This window comes from Protopterus annectens, chromosome 14.part0, assembly GCF_019279795.1.
Source record: "Protopterus annectens isolate FY-2018-M chromosome 14.part0, PAN1.0, whole genome shotgun sequence".
NCBI lineage: Eukaryota > Metazoa > Chordata > Ceratodontiformes > Protopteridae > Protopterus > Protopterus annectens.
The window spans coordinates 498,929,287-498,951,304 of NC_056748.1; the positions used below are offsets into that span (position 1 = coordinate 498,929,287).

At 32.9% G+C, this 22,018-nt stretch overlaps 1 protein-coding gene across 1 annotated transcript in view; it reads right to left on the bottom strand.

Moving 5' to 3' along the window:
* Positions 1 to 22,018, bottom strand: part of LOC122788689 (extracellular calcium-sensing receptor-like) — a 193,580-nt gene that overhangs the window by 102,745 nt on the left and 68,817 nt on the right. Inside the window, exon 3 of the mRNA XM_044055584.1 lies at positions 5,025 to 5,088. Within this exon, the coding sequence (XP_043911519.1) occupies positions 5,025 to 5,088 (64 nt within the window). The remainder of the gene's footprint in view (positions 1 to 5,024; positions 5,089 to 22,018) is intronic.

Here is a 22,018-nt window from a genome sequence, read left to right on the forward strand (position 1 = left end):
GGATGATATAAAACAGAGGCTAAATTGAGCTTTGGGAGTCTAATGGGAGTGCCTTATCAGTTTATATTACATGTATATTACTCAATACAATTAGCAAAAAATAGCACTGAAATTACTGGAGCTCCTAAAAAGGAAAACAACAATCATATATTATACACAAATCACTCGGCAGATACCATACTGTCATCATGAAATATAATCACTGAAAAAATATATAACTTTCTGGTAGTGAAGTACAGTTCAAAGCCTCTAAAAATATAATTGAAACAATGGAATATTTGGAAAGAATAAACAGTTATAGAGTCTTGTATTTTTGGCAAATAACATTTCTCCTATGACATATGTAGCACTAAGTGGACAGCATTTTTGTTATAATAATTAAGAATAAAAAGAAACTGGTAAAAAAAAAGAAAATATAACTTTATGGCATGAAGATAATGTCATCAAAACATAAGTTTTATTACCAAGGTTAAAAACATCCCACTATTGCCATGGGTACTTCCCATTACTAGAGTAGGCTTCTGACTTTGCTGTACTCTGTGTATGAAAAATGGGAACGTATAATGCACCGCTGACCTACATTGAGGTTTACTTCTGTATTGCTTATTCTCCTGAGCACCTCAACTGTCTTGCAGCATAAGATCAACAGTTATTTCCTCAGCCTCATGTATAAAAATACCTTTCTGTTCCTCCATCTCAGACTCTCATGCTCAGTTCAAAGTTTCTTGCATCTCAATAAAATGTTATACCCCAGTGGAAAGAAAAGTTGGAAAAAATGCTAGTATAATATCCTGAAGATCATCTTCTGTACTCAACATTCACACATGGCTGCAAAGAATTATTCACTTTTTCTACACATCTGAACTGAAATGTTATTGTCAAAAAATATTTTTTCTAGTTTATAGATTTTGTTTTGCTTCCACGCAGAGACAAGATCTGACCTCTTAGGTACCAAATCTTAAAATGCACCACACTACACTGAGGCTGCATGACTGCTACAGCTAGTATTGGCAAGTGACTTGATGCACTTGTTCATTTCTGATACAGACTACCTGCAAGCCACTAACTTGCCCTCATCTGTGTAACATAGTCCTTCTTTTATTCTTTGTCTGGAACTCCAGTCACATGTATATTCTTTTTCCTCACCCCGTTCTTTTATGTCTGCTTACAGTCAGACAATGCAGTAACAACCTTCACCTCCAAACTAAAAAATTGTTCCTTTCCTACTTGAACTCTTACTGCATTTCCAAAACTGTGTTTATGTGGTATTTTAGTTTCCATTCAATCTCATTATTTCTCTTGGATGTTTTATATCTAAACTCCTCAAATTTACTGTTGGCCTTTTGAATTTCAACAAGGATTGTCTCCAACAACACCTCTGCTACATTTAATGGATCAAATAAATCCAAACTTTCTTCAGATATATATGCTTCCATTCCCACATCTCTTATCTGCTCTGTTAACACTTCTTGTAAAGCTTAAACACAGGTTTGGAACAAAGATACTGTTTCGGATGTGTACTGCAGAGTACCTCTGGCAGATTTGGGTCCCAATACTCGTGTTTTTACTTTCTCAAAAACTTTCAGCACTTATATATGAAGTAAGTGACCACTTAATCAGTGTTTTATTGAAATAAGCAGCCAATCTGTAGCAGCTTTACTAGAACTATTTACAAGAATGACCAGAGAAGTTGCCTTTCTCCCTGAACCACAGTGAGAACCCCCAAACATAAGCATTTTTTGAGACTGTTAACAGTACAGCAGAATATCTCTGTAAACTGGCCGCTGGATAATATCATCCATTATTTGCCGGAAGATTCTATTTGGTTGAAGAAGATTCTATTTGGCTGAAACTTCAGCAGGCTGAGGTATTGTAGTGATACTGATACAGATAAGATGCCTGAACAAACTATCGGCCAGAATGCAGATAGTGTTCTTAATGGACTGCTTGTTCAAGTTCTTTTGGGCAATTTATATCAGTTAAAGCATTTTAATTTTAGTTTAAGAAAGCACTATAAATAATTTATGATAGGATCTTTAATGACCATTACAAAGATAATCATAGTTACCAAACTGCATTAAACTAAATTCACCTCTCAAGCTTTGTTTCAGAAGTTAATATACTTCTCAAATAATAGCATACATATAATAATACTTCCTCCATGGGAAGTGATAATGTACCTGGCTGTTTAATAAACAGTACTAACCAAGCCCTGGCAAAGTCACTCCATAAACTATTTAACCTGAATTTAGTTACTGGTTTTGTCCTTGAGGTTTAGCACACAGCAATAGCAATACCTCTCCATAAAGGTGGCCCCAGCATTGACCTGGGGAATTATTGGCCCATCAGTCTGGTGAATCTTGTTTACAAAACCTTGGAGCATATTACAACAACAGTGATAAACTATGCCATTAAAAATCTCATCAGGCTAGACGCATGACAGTTTGGCTTTATCTAGGGTAGATCCTGTTAATGAATCTCGTCAACTTCTTTGGAAGAGTAACACACAAGCTGTTGACAGCAGTCATACTGTCCACATAGAATACCTTTACATAGCCAAGGCTTCTGACACCATCCCCCATGCCAGAATGTTAGGTAAACTAAACAGAATGCAAATATATCACTACATGGTATGATGGATAGCAAACTGGATGAAGGCTAGAGCCCACACAGTGCCGCAAGTAACAAGTGCCTCATAAGAGATTATAAAAGTAATCATTAGTGCTCTGCATTTAGTGTTCTCATTTCCTGAACATGAACCAAGACCTCCTGATAACCAAGTCTGTGGGTAACTATAAACTGGGAGACATTGTCAAGTCACCTTCTAACATACAATACATACATTCAGACATACAAGCCCTACAGCAAGAACTTGCACTTGTAAATCCCCCCAGAATACTAAAATTGTAATTAATTAAATGCTAAAGAGTGTGATATTGTCACATTTGGAAGACTAGCCCCACCCCCAAGCGTATGACAAAATGAAAATGTTTAATTAGAGACCTTGGAGCTTTGGTTAATAACTCCCTCTCCCTTGTTCATCATCCAACAACAGTAATCAGAAAGTGTTTCAATGTATTGCAGCTGAATGCCAAGGAAATATCATCCGCACCCTTTACATCCTTTACATTCAGCACTGATTATGAAAATTATTGAATACAACGCCCATGTGGAATGCACCTCACTACACATGTCAAACAAGTAGAGAGACCTAAGATAATCACTGGCTTAAAAACCCTAAGCTATCAGAAAAGACTGGATGCCCTGTTCCTATATTTAGTATCTTACATACTCCTGAAAGTGCATCTATGACTTGCCTTCTGAGCCAATAGGGACCTAGTGCAGACTTATTACAAAGTATCTCAACAAATCAAACAGTCCCACAAATACCAGAGCCAGTGATCTAAATCCTCCTCTGAATATAAATAAAACAAGGTAGAAAGAGAGATATGTTCATCACACAACACTTTCTCCACCTCTGGAATTGACTCCCTCTGCAAATTAAATAGTGTGATACAGTATCTTCCTTCAAATGGGAACCAGAGGATTGGATGAATATTTACAAATATACCCATGATCTAAGTAACCTGGTCCTCCTCAAGAAGAGATTCAGTCTGAGCGTTGGTATTAGCGAGACTTAAATGGCTGTAAGAGTCAACTGTTTTGTATTTCCTATGAACCTGTGAACATTACATTCTTTTCACAAACACCAGGGCCATAATACATAGTACAGATTCCTAACAGGCGTCAGATGCCAAAGCAATTTATGCTTCAGGCAAGGCAAAACACTAAAGTTATGGATGTTGTTGCACACTGACCACTCCAAAAGAACTGCCTAGTATAAAACATGCCAATAAATAAAGGAATAAGTATAATATGATACCCTGTGGACTATGTGTGAATCTACAGTGACCCCTTGTAACACTTACATAAGGTGTAAACAAAAACTGATGGAGCCCGCCATAAAGATCTAGTGCTGTGAGCTACAGGCCAATATGTTTAGAAAGAGAAATGCTTCCTGTCATGGCAGCAACCACCCTCCAGGTAAATATGCTGATTGTTGAAGAGTTGTGAATTGGTAAATATTCTGTTCTGCACCAAAGTAGTGCCCTGTTAGGTATCATATGCAGCTCCTGCTGAACCATCTCTTGGACCATGATGTTATAAAGAGGTACTGACTGGACAGGGAGGAATTGCTAGCTGTGTTCAGTATAGTGCAGCAGACCAATCCCACTACTATAAAATCTACCTGTTGCTGTGCATACTCACTTCTGGGGCATTCCAACACCATATCAACAACAACATAGGAGCATCACAAACTGCACCCTCTTGTATCCTGAAAAAGACCCTAACTGTCATGAATCATACATCTGAGAACTCCATAATGTTACCACTAACATCAGCCAACGACTAGACACTCATGTAAAACATCTATGGAGTTGCATATTTCCCTTCATATTAAGGTTCATTGACTGCACCCACATTTCAGTAAAGTCACTCCTGTCCAAAATGTGATAGGTATGTCAAACAGAAGAGGTAGCATTCACTAAAATCCCAAATCATGTGTACAACAGAAGAACAGATCATACAGCTAACAGCATCATGCTTTATAGTGTGCATAAACCTATACCAAGCAGTGCAGGCATATTACAAAGAATCTATGGCAGACACCTTGTAGGTGAGTGCAGAACCCCAAAAACAGATATGTTTACAGGTAAAACCAATGAAAAAGAAAAACACCTTTGATCAAAACTTATATTAATTTTTTATAGGAGACAGCAGTTACACCCTGGAAATCTGACTAAGGACAACTATTTGCCATAGTTAATCATCAGAAAAAGAAGTATATAACAAAACATGAGATGAATGGGAACATGATTATGTGAGTGTTTTGGTTTGTCAGGTCTGCACACATACAGGGGAAATTCATAGTACATATTCCAGATGATTACTGTGTATGCAGTTCTTCACCTGATAACAACCAAGCGCAATGGTCTTCAATCCAGGATATATAGAACACCTACCCCAAAAACCCATAAAATCTTAAAATGAGCAGACAAGGAATAAAGGACAGGATGGTATGAACAACTGGAAGAAGAAGAAGTCATGAGAAACAGGGTACTTACAGTATATCTGTGCAGAATCAGTAAGACAAAGTATGGTACAAAATGATGTGCCATGACATGCCAAAAGTACAAATATATATATATATATATATATATATACACACACACACACACACACACACACACACATATTATATATATATATATATGAAAAATAATGCCCACAGTGGTAAAGTTTTCATAATAATACCAACTCATAAAATGGTGGTAAGTACATGTCTTTATAGCCTGCAGAATTAGACATCACCCACATTTGTAAACTGTTTTACCAAAGCACACATGACAGTTACCATCTTTAAAGGCATCAAGATATTTATATATTCCACAGCAAACATATGTACAGGTAGATTAGGGATGTACCAGAAGGAATGCATGTTGGCTACATTATGCAATCTAGACATCCATGGTGAATATCTAAGATTACACTACATGCGCTAACATCCTGTTCTAAACCCCAGACATTTGCAAAAGGTGCATTTTCACTACTGGGACAAGAGGACTTGGTGGGCACAACTTGGCTATACATGGCAGTCTGTAGGGTAAATGAGTATGACAAAGCATCACTTCCAGGTGGTCTATCACATTGTGGTGTTCTGTTTACTGAACATAAGGCTGCAGGCATACCACTCATAGCTTATACCACAGTTTCATCACAGTTTAATACTGTTGGCCTCTATGTATCTCAGTCAAGCCAAGGACTTTCCCAGCTACATTTCAGGTTTTTGCTTCTGATATAGACCTCTTACCTTGATGAATCTCACAGGAGATTTTGCATGCTACATTTGTGTAAGGCAGGCACTCCATGTCAGGTCATGAACAGCATATGCCAATATAGTCTGTTTGAGCTGCTGTGAACTGGTAGCTCATCCACATATCTGTAGTGAGAAATCATCCTCACCATAGCCAAGATTTGTTCAGTACAGTGTCTTCAGCATCATCATGTGCATTGGGCAGGGTACCACTTTGCCACAAGAACCCATGACCTGCCACAGCAAATATTCATTTTACTGCAACAGAATTCATGATGGTAAGGCCAGAGCATACAGCCTGTGCATTTTCATGTCCTCATGGTCATCACTGCCCTCAGCCCATCCATCCTAATTACTACTGGTTGCCCATATGCAACTTTTAGACCCTTTTTCCTGAAAGTGATGAGTTCTGGTGGCCATCTCCAAATTCATGCCCACTATACAAATATCCACAAGGTCCCACTACTGGCCTATGTCCTTCAATCCACATGGACTATGATGCCTATTTGTTCTATGATCATCAATATTAAGGTACTGGTGAGTCCAGCAGCACAATAGTTTGTATGGCTGATTGCATTGCCTTGTTGAAGACTGCAATATAATCGGATATCAGCACTGATAACAGGACATGTACAACTACCTGCCTGCATGAATGCATGTTGCCATCGCAAAGGTCAGTAGTACTGACAGGTGTGGACATCATATACAACCCTGATGTAAATGCGTTAAGGTAATTATAATGTAAATGTGCTATAACTATATACCCACACCTCTCAGTTGTCCAAATTATCACAGAATGCCCAACTTTTTGCCTCATATTTTTGTTTCCTTCCTCATGATGTTTGTGGTTTTCTAACAAATCACTGAGGATTGAAGTCACTAAGTGATAACATACATTTGTGTTTCAGACTTCATATACTTCAGAAAATAAATACTGGGGGCTGAGCCTAGATGGCCAACTGAGAGCAATAAATTTTGACAGCTCCATAAACTAGTATAATAATATAGGAAAATGTTATTATTTTCAACTTTGAAATGCCAGAAATTTATAGATAAACTACTAAACTACTATAAATTGGAGATACATTGAGTCACTGAATATGAACAGCTCAAGGATTTCTCATCCAAATGCTGCTTTGAAACAAGAACTGCAATTGATGACATCTACCTTACAGGAACTATCTTTAAAGATGGATGGCTTTAAAAATGACTTAGAAAACCTCAAATTAAATTCTCAAAAACAGACTGATACTCTTAAGGAACTATTACAGCAACACCATACAAAAATAACAAATATAGAGACTTCTCTAAATAACATTGAAGGGAGACTTGAAGAGGAAGAATTCCAAAAACAGTTTCTGCTTAAACAGAATACATGGCTGCTTAACAAAATAGATGACTAAGAAAACAGGGAAAGGAGAAACAAAATAAGTATCTTTGGTCTGCCTGAAAACACTGAAGGAGAAGACATTATTTCATTCTTAACAAACTGGATTCCTGAACTTTTAGACTTGAAAGAGGGACCTTCATTTAGAATTGAAAGGGTGCATAGAGCACTGAGGAAACCTGCTTCTAACTCAACAAATACTCCACCTAGATCCATAGTTATAAAATTTCTTTCATTTCTGGACAAGGAACTAATATAAAAATCTGCTTGGAGAAAATCACCCTTAAAATAAAATCAAAGCCTGATAAGGTTTGACAATGATTATTCTTCCAGAATACTAGAACAAAGGAAAAAAGTCTGGCCAATAATAAAACTGTTGAAACAAAACAACATTAAAGCACAGCTGGCCTTTCCAGCCAAGATAAAAATACTTTTTGCCAATGAGATGAGAGCCTTTAATGACTTAGAAGAAGCTACTATATTCATCAAAAACAACAACATAGTGTCTATCCCAGAAGAAATGGAATGGTTGGCCCCTACTCTTAAAAGAATAAAAGAAACAAATCCTTGGACTTATGCTAGAAAGAAGAAACAAAAAACTGATTCCAAGATAGCTGTCCCAAAAAAATAACTCTTACAACTACATCTCTCAAAGTATCGACTGATTTAGTACATCACTTGTCATCTGTTTTTATTTAAAAAAAAAAAGAGGGATTCTTAAACAACTGAGAAGCAGTAATGATTTATTCAGAATGTTCAAACAGTCCAATAATTCTTCACAAACAAAGGTATTTCACGATGGGTTACTATTTACATATTTATATAAACCAAACAAAGCAATATATAATACAAACATAGAAGTTTATATTCCCATACTTGAACTCAATGAATACTTATCCTGTTCATTTTTCATTGATTTTACTTATACTACTTCTTCTTCTTTTGGCTTTTCCCGGTTAGGGGTCACCACAGCGGATCACCTGTCTGCTCATGATTGGCAGTGGAGTTTTATAGTGTCGAGTTGCCAGCCCAACCTTCCACAGAAGGCACACACATGCACACACTCACACCTAGGGCCAATTTAGAGTGTCCAATCCACCTACAGCATGTCTTCGGGATATGGGAGGAAACCGGAGCACCTGGAGGAAACCCACGCGATCACAGGGAGGACATGCAGACTCCGCACAGAAGGCACCCCAGCTGAGAATCGAACCAGAGAACCTCTTGCTGTGAGGCGGCAACACTAACCGCTGCACCACTGTGACCGCCCATTGATTTTACTTATACTAATTTATGTAATTAATTAACTAATTCAACAAGGTACCATTCATCAGAGTTTAGACTCAAATGTAATAAATTAAAATAATATATAATAGCAGTAACAGTAGAGTGTTTTGAAAAAAAAAATGCTGTCATGGAAGCTAATGCCTTCTTCAGTTAAAGTATGATTTAGAAATGTCATGTATATCCTTGCTAAATAATAGTAGCAAGCTCTTAGTACAAATGTCATCATTATTCTGTCTAAATATAGTTAATATCAATTATGACAGGTATCACAGCTACAAGTGCTGTTTGATCAATCCTGATATGGTGTGCGTGGATGCAGCTGTGTCTGGCAGCTAGTACAAATGTCATTATTATTCTGTCTAAACATAGTTAATATCAGTTATGGCAGGTATCATAGCTATGAGTGCTGTTTCATTAAGCCTGACATGGTGTATGTGGATGCAGCTGTGTCTGGCAGATGTTATATGTTGCCTTTTTCATCTCCGGGAAGCTGCGGGTTGCAGCTTGTGATTGAGGTTTACTGATTCTTGTGTATTAGGAAGAGACATTTAGTGTTTTAGCCTGGATCCAGGGGAAGGGGGTGGATAGAACTGTGATTTGGGATATTTTGGCAGAGAATGGTGTGTTTGTACATCTGCTGAGTGAGAGGTGGGAGGGCTGGAGGAGTGTGTTGTCTCTTGTTGTGGCAGCTTGTTGGGAGGTTTTTTTTTTGTTTTGTTTTTTTATCTGTTTGCTCTCTGTTCTTTTCCTGGCTGCTGCTTTGCTGAAAGGAAGGGAATTTAGGCTTGAAGTTGCCACGAAGTGAAGCTTTGCTTCAGGTGCCTTGTCAGCCTCTGTTATGCAGTACACAGACACACTAACAGAAACAGATGCTCTCAGGTTGCTATGGTAATGGAGACAGAGTGAAGGTAATACTTAACGGCTCTGAGAAGCCTCCGAGATGATTCTCAGCAATGACGTTTTGGGTTTTTAAAAATAAATAAATAAATATATATATATATATATATATATATATATATATATATATATATATATATATAAAATAAAAGGGCTGTTTTAAACCACATGCACACATATTGATGGTCTCCCAACACTTCATTTAGCTCATTAAGTTAATTCTTGATAAAAAAAAATAATAATAATAATAAGCGCAATTTTATATTTAAAATGTATTTTGGTCCAAACACATTAAGGATTTACATAAGAGTGGTATTGTGAAAGACTAAGAGCACTTGGTCTTGTGCAGTACCCTTTGCAGTGGTCTGGGAGGTGAGCTTTCTCGGATGTGTTAGGCATTTGGGGATAGCTGATTCTAGGGGTTTTTGGGGTTGCTAGGAAGTGCTATAGAGTCATCAGATTTCCTTTGTGGAAATATCTGTGGGAATGGAAGGTGTGTTGAGTGGTTCACTAGCAGTGGCTACTGCATGGAACAGGCTAGTAAAATGGAAGAGGAGAAATACTGATTTGGATATTTTAATTAAAACCTGGAAACACACCACATAAACTAATGAATAGTATTGTGGCAAAACTGGATGGGCATTGTTGCCTGTGCTTGAAGTACTGATATGTGTGTATGTAAGGATGGAAATATACTTATAACAAATAAAAAACGAGAAGGGTCTCATAATTTAAAGTCTATGGACTGTATAACTATGCTTGGAAGGAGCTAATGATAAGAATAAACATTACAGCTTGTGAATAGTCAAATAACTAAGCAACAGCCAAAAAAAAAAAAAACACACAATAGTAATGTAATGTATGATTTTTTTAAATCTAGACATAAAATATATAATCGTCATATAAGATGAAACAATCTGCTGAATTTAGATATTAAAGACAGGATTTAATAACATGGGCTTGTGTATAATAACACTACTGTCTTAACTTGTCATAAATAACATACACTACATTGAACATCAAGGGGAAGCATGTAATTGATTTAACTTGAACTGTAGTTTTTGTAACCCATCTTGACCATATGTAATACTTAAGCAGTTACCAAGGTAACTAATGTTTTATACATGACATCAAACTGACAAAGTTGTTCAAGAGAAAACAATAGAAGCCTGAACTTGAAATGTCACAGAATGTAACAATCATATTCTGAACAAACAGCATTAAATTGACAATAGACGCTCAGTTTAATAACATGGGCTTGTGTATAATAACACTACTGTTTTAACTTGTCATAAATGCCATACACTATAATGAACATCAAGGAGAAGCATGATGATTTTCTCATATAAGTAAATGTGCATAACAAGTCATATAATTGCTTTAACTTGAATTGTGGTTTTGTAACACATCTTGACCATACATAATACTTAAGCTTGTTACCAAGGTAACTAATCTTTTATACATGACATCAAACTGAAAAAGTTGCTCAAGGGAAACAATAGAAGCCTGAACTAGGAATGTCACAGAATGTAACAATCACATTCTGAACAAATAGTATTAAATTGACAATAATCACTCAGTTTAACCTTTGCTGATTATACAAAATAGAATGTTGCCATTTAAATCTAAAAAACTTCCAGTATATGCCATACAATGGCAATTTATGAATATAGGAAGGGAACTTGTAATCATTAATCACAATAAGTGAATTTGTTGTTTTTAACCTGTAATTTCACTCATTTTATAATAAGAAATGACAGATACAAAAATCCTTATGTGCAGGAAATGGGGGAAGAGGGATGCACTAATAATTATAATGCACTAACTTCCATCAATGCTAACATAAAACAAACTTGATGCTTTAAGTGAGTTATTAACAAACAAAGTGATTACTTATATGCTGGCAAACAATGAAATATAACTTTTGATATATCCATTAAAATACATTGTAGTATAAATATTATTACCATCTATTTATATTAAGAAATAAGTTTTTAAAGACTTCATCAATAAGGGTGAATATGTTAAATAACTGTGTGCTATAATCTTTTACTGAAGTTTTATATATGATACATCCTACTTTACTATGATTAAATTGCTTGTCATCTACCTTTCATGTAAATATTAACTGCTTATACAATAAGTAAACATTTATATTGTAATATAATGCTGTCTAATCTACAATAGTACTATATCTGTTCAAAATAATATAAATATTGTTTATTCCTATTACAAATATTCTCCATATGATAATTCAATTTATGGAGCTCAGATGTTCTAGATTGTCAAGGTATGAGTGATAATCTGATGGACTTAGGTTTATCCATCAGATTAGGAATGATTTTCATTTCATGGCTAATGTGGATCTTAGTTTTGTTAACATTTATTAATTAAAATTTATTTCACAAAAACATTTTTAGTATGGCTGACCAAAACATTACTGTATTGGTAAACACTCAAAGTATAAAACTGATAATTTCCTTTAAAAGCTCAAACATATACTTTATAGTTATCAGAGGAAAATGTTTGATAGTCACAATAAAACAAAAAATACATAGTCTAAATAACCTAAGATGGATTTAACTTCATTATCTTTAAATACTAATGGCTTAAACAATCCTAGCAAGAGATCAAATCTACTGAAATATTTAAAACTGAACAAAGTACAAATTGTCTTCCTTCAAGAAACTCATTTCAAAACAAATGACAATTACAAATGGAATCCAAAGGAATATATAATATTGGCGCAATCCACTTATAAGACAAAGAAAAAGGAGTAACAATTTTATGGAAAACAAATGTGATTAACCCAGAAATCATTTATAAGTATGAAGATAAAGAAGGCCTTATGACATTAGTAATAGTTAAATATAATAGAAGATGGACCCTAGCCAATCTATACTGGTTCCCAGGCAATGGATCAGGAACTGTTAAAAAACACTTGGATTTTATTTCCAATAATTATAAAGGCAACTTAAAATTAGGAGGAGATTTTATATATGATATTTCTGAAACTACAAATAAAAGACCACTGCATATATCTGCTGTATCAAAAGCTTTAAACAAATGGGTAGAATCATTTCATCTTGTAGGTACTTTCAAATTTACCCAAACTAGAATAGATCAACTATTTGCTGCCCATGACTTACACTCTAAAATCATTAATTTCTCAATCACTCCCTGTCCCTTTTCAGACAATTCATTGATACTAAAACTTCAAAATGGGTACAAACCATTAATCTTTAACTCCAGAACTCCAGAATTCCAGCATTTATAACTAAAATTAAAGAGTTCAAACCCTGGTTATTATCTGAATTAGAGTTTTTCTTAGATATTAATTATACCACAGAGATAAATAAAATAATGATATGGAACTCATTAAAAGCTTACATATATGGCAAAACCCTAACTTCATATAAAAAAATCAGAGAATGGGATTCTGAATTATTAGATCTACAATCCAAACTTTTGTCAGTAAAAGCTGAAAAAATCAAAATCATTTGGAGATGAAAAAGAAAGTAAGAAGTATTAAACAATAAATACAATGAAGTTCTAACACATAAAACTAGTTTAGCTTTAGAAAAACTAAAAATTAATACCTTGGCTACTTCTCCCAAAAATCTACATAATTTATCCACAAGAATCAAAATACAATCAAAAACTAATAACATTAAAAGTATCTTCCATGAAAAGAAAGGGAAAAATGTCTCGGATATAGGTGACATTCTTGATGTTCTAATATACAAAAAATACCAGAAAAATTAAAACTAGATATGCAAGCACCCATATCCTACAAATAAATTACAGATACAATAAAAGAGGGAAAATAATAAAGCTCCAGATATAGATGGCATAATTATAGAAATATATAACCCTTTATTTCAAAAATACTATCCCTCTTCCATAAAACTCTATTAGAAATTCAGTCACAAGATTTAATACCGCCCTCTTGGAGATATTCCTTAATCACACAAATCCTAAATGAAAACAAATCCCCAAACTTCTGTAGCTCATATAGACCTATATCATTATTAAATAATGACTATAAGATATTTATGACAATATTAAATAACAGAATGAAAATGCCACTATCCAAAACAATAAATAATTATCAAAATGGATTTATATATCATAGACACACACATGACAATATTAAAAGGATAATTTATCTTATAGATTATGTTAATAAAGAAAATAAACATTCATAATTGGCTTAGATATAGAGAAAGCCTCTGATTCCCTAAATTGGGACTATTTATTCAAAATTCTGGTGTTATTTCAATTTCCTCCTTCCTTCGTTCATCTACTAAAGAATATATATATATATATATATATATATATATATATATATATATATATATATATATATATATATATATATATATACAAATAATTTAGCAGATGTTAAGATAGGTCCTTTTACCTCTGAATCTATACATATAACAAAGGGTACTAAACAAGGATGTCCCATGTCACTGATTCTATTTGCTTTGGTTATTGAAACATTGGCAGATTCAATATGTAACAATTTAAAAATCAAAGGAGTAGATGTTTATGAAAAATACAATTCTAAAGTAATGCTCTTTGCTGATGACATATTATTAACATTCAAAAAGCCAAATGCAGTGCTGCTATCAGTTGAGGCAGGAGACTCACGTAAACATAAAAGAGAGCAATCCAAATCCAAGTGTGTGACCCTCCAGTGGCAATGAAACGAAAAGCAGAGATTCAAAGGAACTTCAAATAAGATGCATTCATAAAAAATAATAAAGTTTATTCCAATGAGTGAGCTTTGCCAAAGGCTTCTTCAGACTCTTAAAACAATGAATAAAACTGTTTGAATCATTTTTAAAACATCCTTAAGCTTCCTATTGGACATTACAAATTGATATGTCACATGTTATCTTGTCTTAAAGGAACAGATATTCAAAAAAGTTAACATAGTTAAATGCAACAATATTTAGAAGGAATACTTCCATCCAAATATACAATAAATGATCAGAATGTCCATGCAAATAAGTAAAAAATATGCATATACCCTGATACATTCTAAAAAATAAAAGGAGCATTGTGCTTGGTCCTATATCATTCTACAATCCTTAAAAAACTGTTGCTACATTCATTAAAAACCCTGAACATTCTCTCTCCTCATGGTGTTAAAAACATTAAAATCCTTAGATAAACAGCAAGTTTTATCGTTTCAATATCTAGCATCTCTACTAAGATAGTGGTGTGTCAATGCAACTTTACATATATCAGGTTAAAAATTAATATAGCGAGAACTCTGTACTAAAAATGTAAGCGATTTACCACAAAACAACATAGCGAATATAATGTATTTCGCGATGTGCCTCATCAAGGAGTCAGACCTCATCATATCGGTGAAAGGCTGTTGTCCAAGATTAAAAATTCCACAAATAGGAACCTCTTAGATTCCACGTAAAACAAACTGTTTACAAGTTGTAAAGTGCCGTGGTGCTGTAGGAACTCTGAATGCAATTGAGTACAACCTAACTTCATGCTATGGTAACTCAACGTCTTGGTGAGCACGTTCTAAGCATCTAAGTACTGAACAACAGAAACAATGTTTAAATTTCTAAGAAAAAAGGTGAGCCTATATTCGTGCTGTCCTGTGCCTAAAATAGACAGTATTTGTAAGCACGATTATGCCCTAGAAGCATATATTGATCACAAAGTGTCACTATTTAAAACAATGAAACGTGTACATATTAATGAGTACACTTATTAAAGTGTTAAGCTGAACATGGCAGAGATGGCATTAACTAATACAAAATAAAAAGATATAAACAGATAAATAGTGGAATGCTAGGTAACACATAAAATTGACACAATAAAGCTTGAAATTAGCACAAAGCACACATATAATAATACCTAAGTATAAAGCTCCATAGATGATAGGGTCCCTAACTAGTAAAAAAGCAACTGCTTCCATGTACATAGTAGGTGCTAAATATAACAACATTCTAAGTTAAAAAGGTCAAATGAAAAATGTGAAGAGATAAACAATCCGCAACAATACTAAGCCTGTACCTAATGATAAAACAAAACTATCTATTGATGTATGGGGTACCTAGCTCAGTCGCAAAATAAATTCCAGCTACAGTGAACAAATATATAGACGTATATGCATGCTTGTATATACATGTGTATATATTTACACACATGCATGTGTAAACTATGCCCAATATCCACTAATATATTGAGGTGGTGATTCAAAATTCTGGTGTTATTTCAATTTCCTCCTTCCTTCGTTCATCTACTAAAGAATATATATATATATATATATATATATATATATATATATATATATATATATATATATATATATATATATATATATATATACAAATAATTTAGCAGATGTTAAGATAGGTCCTTTTACCTCTGAATCTATACATATAACAAAGGGTACTAAACAAGGATGTCCCATGTCACTGATTCTATTTGCTTTGGTTATTGAAACATTGGCAGATTCAATATGTAACAATTTAAAAATCAAAGGAGTAGATGTTTATGAAAAATACAATTCTAAAGTAATGCTCTTTGCTGATGACATATTATTAACATTATCTAATACAAAAGAGACATTAGAAGAATTAGATATTTTAATTGGCACATTTTACAGGACTTCAGGACTCCATTTCAATAAATCAAAATCAAAATTTTTACTTTTAAATAAAAAAAAAGAATTGCAGATGAAGGGGAATCACATTATAGGGAAACAAGAATATACCTTAAAATACCTAAGGATTGAGTTATGCAGGGATAATAATGAATTAGTCTAAAAAAACTACAATAATATCATCAATGCAATTAAAATCTCTGAGGAAAAGTGGAACAAAATAATATTAACATTTGAAGATAAACTACGGTTAATAAAAATGTTTTACTACCCAAGATTCTATATATAGCTTTGGCAATACAACTGTTACCAGAAAGGAATATACTAAAATAAATAAACTTATGCCTAATAACATTTTTATGGTTTCCCAAAAGAAATAGAATAGCTTTAATACATCATATCAGACCATGGAAACAGGGAGTATTAAACTTTCCTGATATAGAAACATACAGAAAAGTATCAATATCTAAAACAATCTCAGACTGAATAAGTCCAAATTATTCTGCAAACTGGAAAGAATTACTAACTGTAATATCAATAAATGAATTTGATTTACAAAAATAATTTCAAATAACAGATTAAAACAATTTGCCATGACACATATTATGTATTAGTATGCAATATAACATAACTAAGACCATAAAAACTCTATGATTGATTATTGCATTGACTCATTTAGAAAAATTATTAATGCAAATACAGATTTAAAAATCTGGTTTGTTCTTTTAATACCATTCATAGTTACAAAGAGCTCTCCACATAAAATATACAGAGAAATAATTAATTCCTGGGAACAGAAAGGATTTGTTTGTTAGTTTCACTGTATCAAAGAACTAAAAGTTCTGGATATTCAAACGATAGAAACAACATACAAAATGCCACAACAAGATTGGCTAACTATGCAAAGCATTCTGACGTATTTGCAAGATTTATGCAGAATGATTAGTAATTCTTCATTTAAAGAAATACCCAAACTTATGAAATACCTATATGAAATCATATATAATGATTATGACATGGGAAATAGTATTTCAAAATTTTACAAGATATTGATAAATTATAAAACAACACCCAAATCCTCCTCATATTGGAATTATATAACAAAAGGACACTCATTACATCTAATTGAAGAAATTAAATCAAATATTTTATTATCAATAAAACATATATCCTTTACACAATACTGGAAGGATTTTAGTTGGAAATGCTTACTCAGAGCATTCTTAACTCCAGGTAGAATTACTAAAATTAATTCTTCCACAAAGGGAATATGTTGGTGGTGTGAGCAAATACACAATGCAGATTGGAATCACATTTTTTTCGACTGTGTTAAAATTAAGCCATTTTGGAATGGTATTAAAAACTTTTTACAAGCTTTATTTAATGAATTGTTTAACTTATCTAAAGCTCTAGTAAATGCGTACGAAGGTTCTCATTTAAATGAGTCAAATATGTATCTATTATGGACAATAACCACAAAAAAGAAGACAAAGTGCCGTACAAAGCCAAAACCATGATCATTCAGCACATAGAATGTCACCATGTAAGCACAAGCAGGCAAATCTTCACAAAACAGTTTTAATGCAGCAATAAAGGCTCTCCTAAAACATTAATGATAGCAGCATCCACAATACGTTTTTGTCACTTACTTCATCAGATAATTGAACAAAAAACACCAACAGTCTTATATACCCTCAATTAATTCAAACTACCCAATAAAATCATTTCATATATTAAATACTATGCTTTACAAATTTATCTAAACAATATGACATATCATTGTTTAATAAATACATCCTATATATCCTGTATCAAAATATCCATACTATAAAGATAAAAAAGTATATAAAACATACTCATTTTTATTATAAATACATAAATAAAATGAATTAAAATAACATTACTTTATTACTTTAAAATAGCTCCCTCTAGTGGGTACTAATAAAATTAAAACTGAATAATCTAATGTTAAAATACTATTATTTGTTGTTTAATACAGATAAACTCATGTAATTAGTGTTATTTTATATACTCTTTATATGCTGTTGTTACAACCTAGCTGCCCTTAATTTAAGAACTGAGGCTAGGGAAACTGCTTCTTTTAAACCAGGGAATCTACTGGCCTCTAAATAAATTTGCCAGTATAATTCCCTGTACTCAATCTTGGCTTCCCACATACCACTCCTCACATCCTTAGGAATTTCTTCAAGAATAAAAAACTTGTAATTTGCGCTATCACATTGTATACTGTGTTTGTATAAAGCATTATTAATGTTCTGTGTACGTATAGCATTTAAATGCTCATATATTCTCCTTTTTATTTTTCTCTCTGATTTTCCTATGTAAAATGCCTGACATGTACACAGAGCTAAGTATATTACACCCTTATTTTCACAATTACTGTATTGTTTCGCTATAATAGCCTTATTCCTGGAAGTTAAACTGATGGACTCTTTATTATAGAGATGAACAGAACAGTTACAACAATGAAGTTCAAAGAGAGGATAGGAACATTCAATGTAATTTGCAGGACCCTTTAGAGTATCCCCCCCTCCGGAGATCCAAAAGAATTCGAAATCAATCACCAGTGAATTACCAATGGAACCAAAGGAGGAGGAAGGGCAGAGACAGATTTTAAATGAAAACTTGTTGGAAGAAAATAATATTACACAAGAAAGATTTAAGTACACATATCAGGGGTTTCATATATTCAACTTTAGTGATATAGAAATAAATAAAAAACTTTTTTGTTATTATCTAAAGGCTTAAATTTTGTACCACCACAAAAATGTGATATTAATAGGACCTTAATTGATTTAAAAATGTATTTGAGAAAAATCAATTTTCAACTAATATTTGAAGGGAAAAGAACAAGAACCAATATAGGTACCAAATTACAAAGGGCAAGTGTATTTAACCCACCACTGCACCCCAGTTAAGAAACCTGGAAATTAATACTGAACATGAGTTAAGGAACAATTTGAACAAGCACAGATTTCCTCCAAATTTAACAAACAGTGAGAAAGAATTGTTACAGGAGTTAAAAGAAAACAAACAAGTGAGAGTTATGAGGCCAGACAAGGGAGGGGGGATAGTTATCATGAATACTATTATGTATGAGGCTAAGATGTTAGAAAATTTATTTGATGATACGAAATATAGAGAGGTATCTAATAACCATATTAATATAGCATACAAAAAGATATACACAACATTGAATGATTTATTGCTAGAGGGTTTCATCGACCAAAAATTGTTTGAATTTTTATACAATCCTCAGCCAAGAGTTCCATCAATTTTCGGAATACCAAAAATTCACAAGAATATTCATGATCCACCCCTCAGACCCATAGTAGCAGCTGAAAGTTCAGCTACTACTTTTATAGTAAAATATTTAGATACAAAATTGAAAAACCTGGTTATGGAAAATGAAATTATTTTGAAAGATTCTTGGGAATTTTTGAGAAACATTACCCAAGAAATATACAATGAAGATGTAATGTTTGTTACTACTGCTATAGTAGATTTGTTTGGATCTATTCCTCACAATATAGGAACAGAATGGATGGAGGAATATTTGAGAGAGGTAGCATGCTTGAGCAATGATGAAACACATATTTGTTCTACACTCATGGAATTAGTGCTAGAAAACAATTTTATTTTTTTCAAGGAGAATTCTATCAACAAATTAGTGGGGTTGCTATGGGAGCTAGATGCACCCCTATGTATGCAAATTTGGTGCTACTTATGGGGGAAAAGAAATACATATTAAACAGTAAATATAGAGATTGCTGGATGTTGTACAAATGCTTTTTGGATGACATTGTTATTTTTTGGAAAGGAACATTCCAGTTATTTCTGGTATTCTACCAATACATAACTGAGTCCACTGAATTTCAGAGATTTACATACAACATAGGACATAGGGAAATATATTATTTAGACATTACTATATACAAGAAAGAGAATAAATACAATTCAAAAGTGTTTAGAAAGCAAACTTATTCTAATTCTATTCTACACTTTAACAGTGCTCACCCCTATCATCAGAAGAAAGGTATTATCAAGGGCCAGTTTGTAAGAATAAGCAGGATGAGCTGAAATGAAGAAGAATTTATGAAGGAATGTAACAATTTAAACAATATGTTTACTGAGAGAGGATACCCAGACCCTTTGATTATTCAAATTAAAAATGAAGTTATACAAGAAAGAGAGAATAGATTTGCACCTGTCTTAGGTGTTAAGGAATTAAATATAGGGGATACACACATTGATAAAAAAGTAAGTGATGATAGAGAAGACACATTTAGTTCAGCATTTATTACTATTTACAGTGGTGATTCCAAAATTATTTGCCAAGTTATTGGAGAGGAATGGAAGAAGTTTAGCAAGTTGACAGATTTAAAGTTGGATTTTGATACAACTTTTAAGTGTGTTTACAGGAGAGGGTACAATATTAAAGCCATTTTGAAAAGTCAGCACAATAATAAGAAAGCTACTAAAAGATATAAATTGGGGACTTTCAAATGTGGTAGATGTACTCAATGCCCCTATATACAATAAAGAGTCCATCAGTTTAACTTCCAAGAATAAGGTTATTACAGCAATTGTGAAAGTAAGGGTGTAATATACTTAGCTCTGTGCACGTCAATCATTTTACATAGGAAAAACAGAGAGAAAAATAAAAAGGAGAATATATGAGCATTTAAATGCTATACGTACACAGAACATTAATAATGATTTATACAAACACAGTATACAATGTGATAGCGCGAATTACAAGTTTTTTATTCTTGAAGAAATTCCTAAAGATGTGAGGGGTGGTATGTGGGAAACCAAGATTGAGTACAGGGAATTATACTGGCAAAACTATTTAGAGACCAGTAGATTCCCTTGTTTAAATGAAGCAGTTTCCCTAGCCCCAGTTCTTAAATTAAGGGCAGCTAGCTTGTAACAACAGCATGCAAAAAATATATAAAATAACACTAATTACATGAGTTTATATGTATTAAACAACAAATAATAGTATTTTAACATTAGATTATTCAGTTTTAAAGTGATTAGTACCCACTAGAGGGAGCTATTTTAAAGTAATAAAGTAATGTTATTTTAATTCATTTTATTTATGTATTTATAATAAAAAATGAGTATGTTTTATATACTTTTTTATCTTTATAGTATGGATAGATTGATACAGGATATATAGGATGTATTTATTAAACAATGATATGTCATATTGTTTAGATAAATTTGTAAAACATAGTATTTAATATATGAAATGATTTTATTGGTTAGTTTGAATTAATTGAGGGTATATAAGACTGTTGGTGTTTTTTGTCCAATTATCTGATGAAGTAAGTGATGAAAACGTATTGTGGATGCTGCTATCGTTAATGTTTTAGGAGAGCCTTTATTGCTGCATTAAAACTGTTTTGTGAAGATTTGCCTGTTTGTGCTTACATGGTGACATTCTATGTGCTGAATGATCGTTATTATGGACAATACTTGCAATCTCAAGGAAGTGTATAAAAAGAAGATGGAATACAAATGCAGTACCGACTTTGGAAGACTTCTACAGCCTACTGAAGACCACAGCATTGCTGGAAATTAAAATTAAAGAATTAAGGATTCTTCCTAAGCCATTTAACAATCCATAGAAAAAAGTCTTATCATTGATTCATACTTTACAATAACTGAACAGATACACCCTGATAACTGGATTGTTATACCTATAAAGTAATTGTATATATTAAACTATGTTATAGTGTCAGACTGATGTAAATAGTATACATAGATATTTAATATGTTATATACAAATATTATGGAATTTATTCAACTGTATTTGAAAAATAAAAACAATTTTGAGGAAAAAAAAGAAAATGCATACTAACACAAATCATGTTTTTCTAGCAACTTTCTAAGTTTTTAA